The following is a 14,623-nucleotide window of genomic DNA, read 5'->3' as shown; positions in this document are numbered from 1 at the left end:
GGTGTATCAGTAATTTATTTTATTGCCAAAATGAATTATCGACATGAACATCAGGCAGTGACCACACTTGCTGTCTATTTGTCCACACCAAAGAACTCTTCGAATATTCTGTGTGGTTCAGAGACCTGCTCCACTTCCACAACAGCAAATCCCTTCACAGGCCTCTCTTTAAGTCTCTCCACCTGCCTCACACCTAACTGCCCCACCACAACGGTCTCGGGCTGTGAGGTAGTTGTCAACTCCTGGGCAGGCTTTGTGCTGTATTCCACCGACCACGACTTGCTGGTGACCATCTTGGTGGTGGCTAGAGTACACAGAGCGAGTTAGATGCCAAACATCCTCACCGACACAGACTGAATAAATGGATACTCATTGATGGTGACAGGCTAAGCCTTGTGTGTAAATGTTTGAAAATGTACATGTCATAATGAGGCCATCTTTACAAATGCAAAAAAAGTACTTGACCAAAACCACCTCACAAAACCCAACAGTAATTAAATGCAAAGATACACTTGTAGGCACAGTACTCACCAGAGGGGACAGCAGAGCTACATGTGGACTCGCAACAGGAGCAGACTGAAGAAGCTCCATACAGCTCCTTCCATCTGATAGGACCAGACCAAGATGTGTCAGAGCAACATGAGTCTTTTTTCTATTATTCAAGGTTTTCTATCATCTTTTGCAGGGCCTATATGGATAAAGTATCAGACAGCTTCAGTATTAGCAGGGCTTACCCTCCTGCTGCGGAATCGTAAGTGCAGGCCTTCGCAGTTGAAGAGGGGACAGACCTCCCCACAGACATAGCACAGTACATGTAGAGCTGCTGTGGCTGAAGAGGCGGCTTGAGCTGATTCAAATGTGGCACAGAATCTACAGTTTGCATACTTATGTACATACTTATTCCAATGCAATGTAGTGTCAGAGGACCTCAGTCAAATTAATTGCATAGACAAGGGAAAGAAAAAGATTAAGCTCAGTAGTTATAACGCTTGATGGAGGCCAAGTATTGCATAGGAAATCTAACGAGGTCATAGCACTCAAGTTCAACTACTGGTCAGTTGACTATGGTTACTGTTGCATATTACGAACGGAGTGCATCCTTAACATACCTGCCCTGCTGTCATTCCCTGAAACAGAAAGGCATCCATGGTAAACCTCACAACATTCCTTTTATATGGGATGAATCTGGAGCCACTGTTGTTTTTGCTCTCAACCATGCACCTGAGCAGAAAATAGATTACTGTTAAATCCAAGAAGTTCCTTTAAAAAAAAAAGTCAATCTACAATTGCTACATTCATTTTTGGATTAATAAATTATATGTACCCATATATTCTTGAAGAATATAACTGTGGTACAACATCCGAACCCAAAACTATAATTTTGATGTCATAGATGGGCAGTACTTGCATCTATTGCTCGCTCTATGAATTTGAGAGTGGTTACATTTCTCCAGCCCCATCACTCAGATTTTTGCCAAAACATGGGCAGGGGTTTTCTTTGTTATTGTTTCAGCTACCGATTGCCTCTTTAAAAGCAAAGTACTGTGCAAATGATACTGATAGAAGTGATCTGGAATACTTTATGTCTACATTACCCAAAATTGTCAATGACAGTGAACTGAGGCGTTGAGGAGTGTGACGGCTTAATGGTCACATTACATGAGTGGACATAGAGACGTCCATCTTTAGACATGGAAGGCACTTCAGCCTGAAAGTACATGGGCTTTCCCATAGAGTACCCATCGGATGGGGAAAGTCTCCCCCATTGAGCTGAGGGAGAGAGAATGAGTAGTCAGATCTTTCAATTACCTGAGGGCTCATTTAAGTACATTTTATAACATGAGGACTACTCATTTACTGTAGATCAATGACTCATCTATACCCTACCATTACGTGCAGTGAGCATGGAACGGGTTCTGTTCTTCATTGGTTTAGAGACCTTGTGTACCACGTTCAGCATGTATCCTATTTTGTAGGAGTAATGATATCTGGAAAGAAATAAGCACATGTAAATAATTGGCATTGACTATAAATCAACTTTTAAAATGTTGTGCCAACCTGCTATCATTTATGTCCTTTTCTTTGTATGGAATGATAACTCCTCCAGTGACATGAACTCAAGGTTAACATCAATCCATCACAAAATAGTGTAAATACTGCAAGTCACCTGTTGAAGTGACAGACAACTCGCAAGGTGAATGGTGCAGCTCGTCTGATAGGCCCTTGGAGCTTCGGGGGATCATATCGGAGAGTGTTGGAGTAGGCCACACGATTATTTACTAACTGTTTATTGAAGATAAGTAGACCTATGTCAATATCAGCAAGGTATTTCTGGGAAATGTAGGCTTATGAATGCTGACAAACCTTACCGAGCGCTTGCTCCCACAGAGGCCGAGGTCGTATTCGAAGATGAGGGAAACTTTTGTAGATTTATTGGCATGGCATGTTCCGAGTGTCAGTTGAGACAGTGAACTCCCGGTGCCCAAAATGTTTTTCTTTACCTGCACGAACATCTTGTTGATGTTACAAAGTGTTATCACTTCGCGGGCTTGACTTTTTGGACCAGAGGGCTTCTGTGTTGGGTACACCGGGACCAGTATTTTCCTAACTTTATCCGGTAATTGTTCGTGTCCAGTTCCACGGACTGGAGAGAAATGCTCCTTGTCTACCAGCGGCACCCTTGAGTGCTGGAACACAGGTAGTTCGAGGTAAGATGGTGAGTCTTCGGCGAATAACTTCACAGAAGACTGGCGTGCATTTGAGCCCCCCTCTGCTCTTAGAGAATGCAAAAGAAACAAAAACGCCAAGTTGAAAATATAAAACATATCTATATTCCTGTACCAAAATGGTACAATATCTCGAGCAAAATCAGGCCCTGCGTCAATTCATATCCATAGGTATACTGCGTTCATATACTAGTCGGAACTAGGAAGTTTAGACATTTCCGATTTGCTAATTCGTTGATCACCGCACGTGTACAACCAGTTGGCAAGTCGAATTTTTCCGAGTTTCTTAGTTCCAACTAGAACGTGAACGCGCAATATTCCTTGTAGAATTAGCCAGAATCAAAAACAGCTGTTGGAGATCTAGTCGCACAACGCTTGTGCCACCGAGGACATTTGAACTGCAGGGAAAATATTAGATACATTGGATTAAAATATTATAATAGATGATTATGCCTGCCTATTAGTTTTGATAGACTAGACAAAAATACAAATAGACAATTATAGATTATATCCAGACAAGTTATTATCCATACAGTGAATGCTTTTTATGTTGTTAGCTCTCATTTTCAACTTTCATGACAGATAATGTGGGATATTGTTAATTATATGCCTAGATGTAAAGAAGTGTTAAGCACATTATTTTTACATTACTTGAGAAAAAACCATGTGTGTGTTTGCTCATCTCTAGAAAATGGTCAGTTCAATGGAAAATATCTTTAATGTACAAGAAGCACACATATTTGTGTTCAACACCTGGGCCACATTCAACAGAATACAACGTTTTGGAAATACGGTATGTATAACAAACATGCCTCTCCGACAATTAGAACAAGGAATCATGCCAGCTCTATTCATCACATTTATATCTGAAACGTTTCGACGACGCAAGCCAACTGAATGTGGTCATGGTTTCCTCATGGATTTAGCAGCAGTGGCATTATATTTAAAGATGGGTAAATCACAGTGAGAGAGTGAATGAGAGGAGAGTTAGAGCAGAGCCAGTCCAGTAGAAGGCAGAGGGGGCTGTGGCTCCATTACACAGGTGGGTGGAACAGCATTCATTGGTAAAGGTGAAGTTGAGGCCCATGGCTTACTTCTCACCAGTCAGGCCACACAGGGCGGAGAGGACACAGCTCTTCTCATACAGCAGGGGTGTCAAAGTCAAATGGACGGAGGGCCAAATAAAAAAATCAGCTACAAGACGAGGGCCGGACTGTTCGAATGTTCATTGAAACATTTTTAAATGACGCATATAGTCTAGTGAACCTAATTGAACCTACTGAAAACCTAACAAATATATTACAATATGATCAGATAAATAAAGCAATATTTTCTTATGGCTCTGTCAGTAATCTTTAATTTTCAACAGACACAAAAGACAAATTTCCTTTATATAAATATCCCCATAACATGAACATTAAATGAAAGAAACCGGTATTCAAGGCACCATCAGTAGACTATATTTTCTATTTTAGCAAAAGTGGGCTAAATTTACTTCAAAGAAAAAACAATAATAGCAATTTTCTATCATCCACTCAACTGAAATATTTTTAAAATATAATTGGATTGAAATACAAAAAAATAAAGTGCAAAAATCTATTAATCAAAAACAACACTTTGTTTAAGGAGAAGTAACATGCAGTGAAAACAAATATTAAATTTTAACTTTTAAACTTGAACTGAGTAAAAACTCTAAATATGTGATTGCACAGTAATGTTCACTTGTTTGAGGTTGAGGGTGATACTTGGTGGTGTCCCATCTTTTCCACAAGTTCATCAATGTTCGGGGTAAGGCTCTGAGCTGAAGAAATCCTCAGAATTGAGTGGAGGTGTTCAGCAGTAAGTCGACTTCTGTGTGATGTTTTGTTCAGGTTCATCAAAGAAAACAGTTGTTCACACAGGTATGTGCTGCCAAACATAGACAACGTTTGAGCAGCCTGGATGCGCAGCTGGGGCATTGTGCCGGGGAGGAAACGGGCGAACTCCGCAGCACCCACTGCCGCATATTTTGCCCTCAGTGCATCATTGCATTGGAGGTCAATCAACTCCATTTGGAGGTTTGGTGGTGAGCTTTCCACGTCAACAGCAAATGGGTTACCGAGCAGTTCCAACCTGCTTTTTTGTGCTTCAAAGTCAGCAAATCGGCGTCGAAAGTCAGCGGCAAGCATACCTATTTTATCAGCCAACTGTGTGCTCGGGAACGCACTGGTAGAGAGCTTCTCTTTCATGGTCTGGCAGCTGGGAAAGTGGCTCAAATTTTCTTTCCGCATCTGCGTCTCCCACAGAGTCAGTTTGGTTTTAAATGCCTTCACTGTACTGTACATATCAGAGATGACACGATCCCGACCCTGCAGCTGCAAGTTTATTGCATTCAGATGACTCGTAATGTCACACAGAAAAGCCATTTCACACAGAAACATTTCGTCTCGGAGTTGTGTTGTGTCTTTCCCTTTGCTGTCCAAGAACAGACAAATCTCCTCACGAAGCTCGAAACATCTTTGAAGCACCTTTCCCTGGCTTAGCCATCGCACCTCTGTGTGATAAGGCAAATCACCATGCTCCGTTTCTAACTCCGTCAGAAATGCCTTGAACTGGCGGTGATTCAAACCTTTGGCTCTGATAAAGTTAACTGTGCGCGTGATGATGCTCATTACATGCTCCATTTTCAAGGCTTTACCGCACAACGCTTCCTGGTGTATGATACAATGATAAGCTGTCAGCTCACCTGTCGCGTTTTCCTCTTGCATCTTTTCCCGTATCTTCGCCACCAGTCCGCTCCTGTGTCCACACATCGCAGGTGCTCCGTCGGTTGTCAAACCCACGAGTTTTTCCCAAGGCAGCTCCATCTCATTTACACATCTTGACACCTCTTCATACAAATCATGCCCCGTAGTTGTGCCATGCATAGGACGTAAAGCCAAAAACTCCTCTGTCACGCTTAGGTTGGAGTCCACTCCGCGGATGAAAATTGACAACTGGGCAATGTCAGAAATGTCGGTGCTCTCATCCACAGCCAAGGAATATGCAATAAAATATTTTCCCTTTTTCACAAGCTGCTCTTTTAGATTGATGGACAACTGGTCTACTCTCTCGGCAATGGTGTTTCTGCTCAGACTCACATTTAAAAAGAGTTGCCTTTTTTCTGGGCAAACTTCGTCACAAACTTTAATCATGCAGTTTTTGATGAAATCCCCCTCCGTAAATGGCCGGGCTGATTTAGCGATCTCTTCTGCCAAAATAAAACTGGCCTTGACAGTTGCGTCCGCGTGTGTGTCCGCGTGTTTCGTTTCATAATGTCGTCTCAGATTATACTCTTTCAGTACCGCCACACTTTCTCCACACAGAAGACACACAGGTTTTCCAGCTACCTTCGTGAACATATACTCCGACTCCCACCTTGTTTGAAACCCCCGGTTCTCAGTATCCACCTTCCGTTTTGCCATTTTTGATGGGTATCTGAAAGTTAATTTTACTGTGATGCTGACGACTGCTGTGCCAATAAATATTGAAATGAAGCAGCCTACTGCTCGGTGCGTCACCTTTGCATTGTGGGAAATGTAGTATTGGTGCGTGTAAAAGATCTGCGGGCTGCCGGCTTGCTGCGGGCCGGTTCTAATAATAAATCAAGATCATCCCAGGGGCCGTAAAAAACCTTCTTGCGGGCCGGATGTGGCCCGCGGGCCTTGACTCTGACATATGTGTCATACAGCGTCACACTGAATTCTCCTGTAGATTAAAGGTGTTTATGGCTGAGTTCGCGTTACATTAATGGTGTTATTTGTACAAATCTAATTTATTTATATAGCCCTTCGTACATCAGCTGATATCTCAAAGTGCTGTACAGAAACCCAGCCTAAAACCCCAAACAGCAAGCAATGCAGGTGTTGAAGCACGTTGGCTAGGAAAAACTCCCTAGAAAGGCCAAAACCTAGGAAGAAACCTAGAGAGGAACCAGGCTATAAGGGGTGGCCAGTCCTCTTCTGGCTGTGCCGGGTGGAGATTATAACAGAACATGGCCAAGATGTTCAAATGTTCACAAATTACCAGCATGGTCAAATAATAGGTCTGGGACAGGTAGCACGTCCAGGTGAACAGGTCAGGATTCCATAGCCGCAGGCAGAACAGTTGAAACTGGAGCAGCAGCACGGCCAGGTGGACTGGGGACAGCAAGGAGTCATCATGCCAGGTAGTCCTGAGGCATGGTCCTATGGCTCAGGTCCTCAGAGAGAGAGAAAGAAAGAGAGAATTAGAGAGAGCATACTTAAATTCACACAGGACACCGGATAAGACAGGAGAAGTACTCCAGATATAACAAACTGACCCTAGCCCCCCGACATAAACTACTGCAGCATAAATACTGGAGGCTGAGACAGGAGGGGTCAGGAGACACTGTGGCCCCATCCGATGATACCCCCGGACAGGGCCAAACAGGAAGGATATATCCCCACCCACTTTGCCAAAGCACAGCCCCCACACAACTAGAGGGATAGCTTCAACCACCAACTAACCATCCTGAGACAAGGCCGAGTATAGCCCACAAAGATCTCCGCCGCGGCACAACCCAAGGGGGGTCACCAACCCAGACAGGAAGATCACATCAGTGACTCAACCCACTCAAGTGACGCACCCCTCCTAGTGACGGCATGAAATAGCACCAGTAAGCCAGTGACTCAGCCCCTGTAATAGGGTTAGAGGCAGAGAATCCCAGTGGAAAGAGGGGAACCGGCCAGCCAGAGACAGCAAGGGTGCTCCAGCGCCTTTCCGTTCACCTTCACACTCCTGGGCCAGACTACACTCAATCATATGACCCACTGAAGAGATGAGTCTTCAGTAAAGACTTAAAGTTTGAGACCGAGTTTGCGACTCTCACATGGGTAGGCAGACTATTCCATAAAAATGTAGCTCTATAGGAGAAAGCCCTGCCTCCAGCTGTTTGCTTAGAAAATCTAGGGACAATTAGGAGGCCTGCGTCTTGTGACCGTAGCGTACGTGTAGGTATGTACGGCAGGACCAAATCAGAGAGATAGGTAGGAGCAAGCCCATGTAATGCTTTGCAGGTTAGCAGTAAAATCTTGAAATCAGCCCTTGCCTTGACAGGAAGCCAGTGTAGGGAGGCTAGCACTGGAGTAATATGATCCATTTTTGTTGGTTCTAGTCAGGATTCTAGCAGCCGTATTTAGCACTAACTGAAGTTTATTTAGTGCTTTATCCGGGTAGCCGGCAAGTAGAGCATTGCAGTAGTCTAACCTAGAAGTAACAAAAGCATGGATAAATTGTTCTGCATCATTTTTGGACAGAAAGTTTCTGATTTTTGCAATGTTACGTAGATGGAAAAAAGCTGTCCTTGAAACAGTCTTGATATGTTCGTCAAAAGAGAGATCAGGGTCCAGAGTAACGCCGAGGTCCTTCACAGTTTTATTTGAGACGACTGTACAACCATTAAGAGTAATTGTCAGATTCAACAGAAGATCTCTTTGTTTCTTTGGACCTAGAACAAGCATCTCTGTTTTGTCCGAGTTTAAAAGTAGAAAGTTTGCAGCCATCCACTTCCTTATGTCTGAAACACAGGCTTCTAGCGAGGGCAATTTCAGGGCTTCACCATGTTTCATTGAAATGTACAGCTGTGTGTCATCCACATAGCAGTGAAAGTTAACATTATGTTTTCGAATGACATCCCCAAGAGGTAAAATATATAGTGAAAACAATAGTGGTCCTAAAACGGAACCTTGAGGAACACCGACATTTACAGTTGATTTGTCAGAGGACAAACCATTCACAGAGACAAACTGATATCTTTATGACAGATAAGATCTAAACCAGGCCAGAATTTGTCCGTGTAGACCAATTTGGGTTTCCAATCTCTCCAAAAGAATGTGGTGATCGATGGTATCAAAAGCAGCACTAAGGTCTAGGAGCACGAGAACAGATGCAGAGCCTCGGTCTGATGCCATTAAAAGGTAATTTACCACCTTCACAAGTCCAGTCTCAGTGCTATGATGTGGTCTAAAACCAGACTGAAGCATTTTGTATACATTGTTTGTCTTCAGGAAGGGAGTGACTTGATGCGCAACAGCCTTTTCTAACATTTTTGAGAGGAATGGAAGACTCGATATAGGCCGATAGTTTTTTTATATTTTCTGGGTCAAGGTTTGGCTTTTTCAAGATAGGCTTTATTACTGCCACTTTTAGTGAGTTTGGTACACATCCAGTGGATAGAGAGCCGATTATTATGTTCAACATAGGAGGGCCAAGCACAGGAAGCAGTTCTTTCAGTAGTTTAGTTGGAATAGGGTCCAGTATGCAGCTTGAAGGTTTAGAGGCCATGATTATTTTCATCATTGTGTCAAGAGATATAGTACCAAAACACTTGAGTGTCTCTCTTGATCCTAGGTCCTGGCAGAGTTGTTCAGACTCAGGACAACTGAGCTTTACACACTCAGGTGGACATACTCAAGCAGAAACATGCTGCCACACAAACACAATGTATGTAACTAAAGGAGCTCTCACCGCGCTCTCCCACATCTTTGCTGGACAGACATAGCTGACCTGGAGGACACTTCTGAGGGAACTTGATACAGTCCAGTGGGGAGATGGCAGGGAAGACACAGGTGAAGCAAAACAGAGGAACTGAAAGAGAAAGATATTGATTACACTAAGAACAAAGTAAAACAAAAGTTTGGCGCAGGGACTGAAGGATAGTAGAGATTTTTGATTGATAATCTTCACTGACAATATTACCTAAGGAAGGAGCTACAGTCTTATGATGGAAATGGGTGGGAGGGGCTTAAACAATGCTGTTAATGTAATAATGCACAAGTCAATATACAAAGCTAAACACCAATTAGCTTCTCCCATAAACACACAGGCATGCACACACAAACACAGTGTATGATACATTGCAATATATGCATTCCTTTTCTAACTCCTTTCTCTTCCACTTACCCACAGATGGTACCAGACACAGTAAAAGCAGATGGCATAGAAGCTGCGACATCACTTGTTTTTTTTGTCTCTCTCCAAATTAAGACAATATCCTGTAATTCCCTTTGATTTGACTGCTTTCCCAGCTCCTCAAGACCTTTCTGTCTTCTCGTTATCTAGATCATCTAAATAACAATAACTTGTTGCAACCTTCTCTTATCCAGTCAAATGTGTTGATGTAGTCCTTTTGGGGGATGCGTCTGTACAAACTTATGGTATTATGCCAGTACTTTTAGTCTTCTCTCTCTTCATGCATCATCTGCTCAGTTCTGAAGATAGTATCTAGGAAAACGAGAGGCTACCTCAATTATCTCCCCACCCCAACACATCTGATTCAATGAGGACATTATCCACCCAGTGATAAGACTGAAGTCACTCCTCCGCCATGGCTGATTGTAAAGTGTACACTGAAATCTGCATAAATACTAAAGTAGAAACAAACTATCTGAGTATTCAGTTAAATAGTTTGTATTGCAAGGAAGATACAGAAATGTATTGCTGAAATCTATAGTACTGCTTTGACGTGTATAGAGGACCTTGATACAAGTATTCTGTAACCACTCACTAAAGAAGAGGCTTATTGAATCATCCCATAGTTTAGAGGCAGGACTGTCAAGTGACTTGCCGTCTTATGACTCGGACTGAAGATGGAGATTGGACTTTAACAGTATACATATATTCACAGGTGACGTTGAGCATAAACAGTACAGCAAACTGTGTGTGATTCTAATGCAGTCTATGCTGAACATATTCAATTCGCAATATAGATGCCAAGCTGTACAAAATGGCAGTATGACAAGGAGATCAAGTACATGCCAATGAAACCCATGCACATTTCTGCTCTAAGGGACTCCCAAACAATAAGCAATGGGGCTGAGTTTGCAGAGAAATACTGTTTGTTTATTTCAAGTACACATTAATGGTGTAATGCAGAAATGTGATTAATCGAGGGCTGGGATGCCACACATGACTAGGTTAAAAAACACACCTTCCTAATATCTTGTTTAAATGGTCCCCTTGTCAGCACATTGGTCCATCTTTCACTTCATATCCAGGAGAAAACACACATGCCGTTTGTATACAACTATAGATTCGGGCTCTTCTCTTTCCTTGATTCCTCTCATCTACTTCTCAAAATGCATTGGAGGAGAAGAAACATTGAGGAAAGATTAATTGAGTCATGCACTACATGCACTACATAATGAGTTTAGTACAACCCCTGTTGGAGGAAAGTGGGCATTGCTCGTCTGTCGACCAGCTGCCGCCGCAGCCTGACCACAGCAGAGTCCACCTGCTCTGCAGCCCTCTTTCCGTGCAGGTTGGCCACCAGCTGCAGACACGTGCCCTGCAGCCTGGAGAGCTCCTCTTCAGAGGACAGCAGGCAGTGTCTCAACACAGAACTACCCTGAGAAAAAACACAAGACTCAGAGGGCTGAATTCAAACATGAGAGCAAGCACTTAACTCAACAATTGCATAAATCATGTATTGATGTCAATGGAAGACTTGCACAGAAATGTGAGTCTACTACAGTAAAGTCTACTACAGTCATTCATGTTCATTTTTAGAGGAAGGTCATTAGTTACCTGTATGAGATGAGCAGCCTCAGGTAACTGGGTCCCAGGGTGTCTGTGGTAAACCTTTACTATAGGCCTGTTCAGTTTCTCTCTGGAAAGTATATCCCCGCTGTACTCAGGGCCCTGGAAAACACATGACAACATAGGAAGATAGGGGTGGAGTAGTGAAGTCACCCACTATCAACATTATTACAACCAACCAACCATTACACCAATGTTAGTGGCTCTTTCTTTACCAAATCAGCACAGATACAGACACTATCTCCAATGCACATGCTTATCCATGACAAAGCTTACAGACAGTTCCACTCACATACTGACCAGTGCTCTGTCATGTCTGTGACGAATGCAGTTCAGCTGCCTCTGTTTGCGGAAAATGGCCTGCCTGGCGGCTGCAGACATAATTGTAAGATTTTGCTGTGTGAGAGAATGAGAGTTTTACTATTTTTACTTTTAAATGTTAAATACTATCGTATGTCCCATGCTGTACCTTCAGAGTGACTGTCTCAGCTATTTTCTTCACCAGAGCTTCATTGACAGTACGGTGGGCAGCTTTTTGCCTGGCGATGGCATTGCCAATCATCTGCCTGATGTTTTCTCGTAGCAGCTGTGATTGGTTCACAGCCAGAGTGGAAGACTCCAGAACCTGCTTACATTCTGAGAAGGGAAAGATGTGGGTAATTCTTTATTTTTCAGACCTGTTTCAGCTGATATTTGCCTAGTATCCACTAAGAGTGTATAGTAGAAATGGGCAATTTGTGGGGCTAACTAGCAAATGATAAGCCTACAGCTGCTGGTTTAAATAAATCCCAAATAAATAAATGAGTGGCTATTATGTAACTATTATGTAATTACACTGTCACCATGTTGTGTCTAAGACAAAAACTAGGTGAATCACTGACAATAAAACAAAGTGTAACCACAATAGGCACTATATGGGACAAGGTGACGTCAATGCAGTGCCATAAACTGTGTTACATTAGTACAGTATGTTATTGACATAGCACCTGGAGTGAAGGGGCCGATTGGCTCTGGTAGTTTTATGAGGCCTTGGGAGGGAGTTCCCTGTCCCCCTGCGGAGAGAGAGCCAGAGCCAGTGTGTGGTAGAAGGTCTAGAACACGCGCTCTCTCACTGGCACAGTCCAACAGCTGCCTACTGCACTGACCCAGGGTCTATACACGGCAAGGAGAGAGAGAGAGAAATAAGGGCTTTTTTTCTTTTTTTTACGGGTATATCAATAGCAAATCAAGGGATATCTCAACAACTTTCTTGAATAGGCATAATCATAACCCTAGGCACCTGTATCCATTGAAAACCATAAAAAGAGAGAATGAGACCAATCACATTTGTTTTATAAAGCCCTGTGTACATTAGCATTTGTCATAGTGTTTTTACAGTAACCCGGCCTCTAGCAGTTAGATGTCATCACCTGTAGTTGGGCTAGTGTGCTCCTCAGAGTGCTCTCCATCTCCTGTTTCAGCTCAGTGAGTTCTCTCTTTTCACACTCCAGCAAATGGTCTGCTCCGTCTCTGCCCTGGAAACAGAGAACAATCATCTGAAGTGTTTTTTTCTCATAGCCATACAGTAGATTGGAATACATATTGGCCTAATGTAGTCCAGCAAAGCAATACCGGGCAGAATAACTTGGGGTCAGGTGGAAATATGAAATGAACACAAATAAATTAAGTTGTGACTCATGCACTGCACACACTGAACTCACAGTCTCAGTAGAAGCTGGTCTTATGGTCCTTCCCTCCACACTCTTCTTGTTGATCAGCATTTCACACCTCAGGCTCCTCAGCATCCTCTCCAGGAGGCCTCTCTCCCGCTCCAGTTTAATGCATTCATGTGCCACCCGGCCAGCTTGTCTACGTATCTCGCCCTCCATTTCCCTCACACTGCGCATGTACTCCCTTGCTACCCCGACACTGGTCTCTGCACACTGCTCTCGGAAGCAGGGAGGGGGAAACGGGACCACAAATGTGGTGGTGGTAGCATATGGGAACTAAACATGACATAAGAAAATGACATTGAAGTCTACATATACAACAATATATAACTTAATTTCATTAACTGTGATTGCATTATTTCGCAAAACAGCAATTACCACCAACATACATTTTAGGCTAAAGCTTATATAGCCCTCATGATTCAAAATAGTGCACATTCATTCACTATTAATTTAATTCATCATAACTTTAAAATATTATGCTCTCACCATTGTGCCTGTGTTTTGGGGTCTGAGTTTATTCTTGCACAAAGCATCATGAGTATCTCCACTTCCACCCTCTTTAATTGTGTCTGTGCGCCTCCGGGTAAACGCGGTGGCGCTACAGCTCCGCGCACGGCTGATTGACCCCGGCGGTCCTGCGTGGGTTTGCCGCACCAAGTGTTCCGCTAACCGTATAGAGTGCATCGTATCATCTCGCCAAGACTGCGGTCCTATCGTCACAGAGGCTAGGGGAACTGACTGAACAGGCATTTTCTATTTACTCAAGCCTCTTTAAAAATATATATATATTTAACTACCAAGTCTGTTTTGATTAGGCGACTAATTACGAAAAGTTCCCCTCAACCTGCCGAGGGTCAAGTAAACAAGAGTTGAAATATCATCTCCAAAGTAACAGTTTCCAAGTAACCAGAAACCATGGTCCTGCTTGTGATTGGACAATAGGCCAGTCAGTTGTGGGGGGCGGTCATGTCTAAATGGAATCCAGCTTTTGTCAAAATTACATCAAAAGTTTTTATTTTATTTTTTTAAACTAACCCTAACCCTTTTCCTGACCTTATCCTAATTCTCAACTGCCACGTTAATTCTAACCTACTGCGTAAATTTTCCTAAGCCGGCTACAAAAAGTACATTCTGACAAACGCTGGATCCCTTCTAGCCATGACCGTTTACTGGGGATCATATTCCGAGTGTGAAGTACATAAATACATAGCATATGAGACACCCGAGGGTCATGAAAGTCCCTTTGATCATCCATGACATAGGCAGCAAAATACATGCAATGAAAACAGACTACATTCAATCATTTTGATCAAAAAGTTAGGTTTATTTCTCAATCTCACAAAGACTTAAAATGAAAACATGGCAGCAAAACCCCAAAAGGTCGAATACAAAAGGAAAAAAGACAGAACATAAAAACAAGACAGACATAAAATTAGAAACCTTTTCCAAAAATAAATGTATCAAATCAAATTTATTTTTCAATCAATCAAATTTATTTTATATAGCCCTTCGTACATCAGCTGATATCTCAAAGTGCTGTACAGAAACCCAGCCTAAAACCCCAAACAGCAAGCAATGCAGGTGAAGAAGCACGGTGGCTAGGAAAAA

At 42.8% G+C, this 14,623-nt stretch overlaps 1 protein-coding gene and 1 pseudogene across 1 annotated transcript; both read right to left on the bottom strand.

Moving 5' to 3' along the window:
- Nucleotides 1-74: 74 nt before the first annotated feature.
- LOC139385453 (zona pellucida sperm-binding protein 3-like) lies at nt 75-9,736 on the bottom strand (annotated as a pseudogene).
- A 1,073-nt stretch (nt 9,737-10,809) lies between these two features.
- On the bottom strand, nt 10,810-13,765 carry LOC139405908 (tektin like 1). Its single transcript, XM_071148353.1, has 8 exons — nt 13,502-13,765; nt 13,004-13,288; nt 12,713-12,817; nt 12,290-12,455; nt 11,773-11,939; nt 11,604-11,699; nt 11,292-11,405; nt 10,810-11,112 (listed from the first exon to the last, which is right to left on the bottom strand). The coding sequence occupies exons 1-8, from the start codon at nt 13,763-13,765 to the stop codon at nt 10,915-10,917; spliced, it is 1,395 nt and encodes a 464-aa protein (XP_071004454.1). The 3' UTR covers nt 10,810-10,914.
- Nucleotides 13,766-14,623: the final 858 nt, after the last annotated feature.

The sequence above is a fragment of the Oncorhynchus clarkii genome, chromosome 3, assembly GCF_045791955.1.
Source record: "Oncorhynchus clarkii lewisi isolate Uvic-CL-2024 chromosome 3, UVic_Ocla_1.0, whole genome shotgun sequence".
Classification (NCBI taxonomy): domain Eukaryota; kingdom Metazoa; phylum Chordata; class Actinopteri; order Salmoniformes; family Salmonidae; genus Oncorhynchus; species Oncorhynchus clarkii.
The sequence above is the reverse complement of the archived record's forward strand: the minus strand, read 5'-3'. Positions and strand labels throughout refer to the sequence as shown.

Coding starts and splice junctions, on each gene's coding strand:
- LOC139405908 (XM_071148353.1), bottom strand. CDS start 13,765: ATGCCTGTTCAGTCAGTTCCCCTAGCCTCTGTGACGATAGGACCGCAG. Junction 13,289..13,501: donor CCCAAAACACAGGCACAATG/GTGAGAGCATAA, acceptor TGTCATGTTTAG/TTCCCATATGCTACCACCAC. Junction 11,940..12,289: donor AATCGGCCCCTTCACTCCAG/GTGCTATGTCAA, acceptor TTCCCTTCTCAG/AATGTAAGCAGGTTCTGGAG.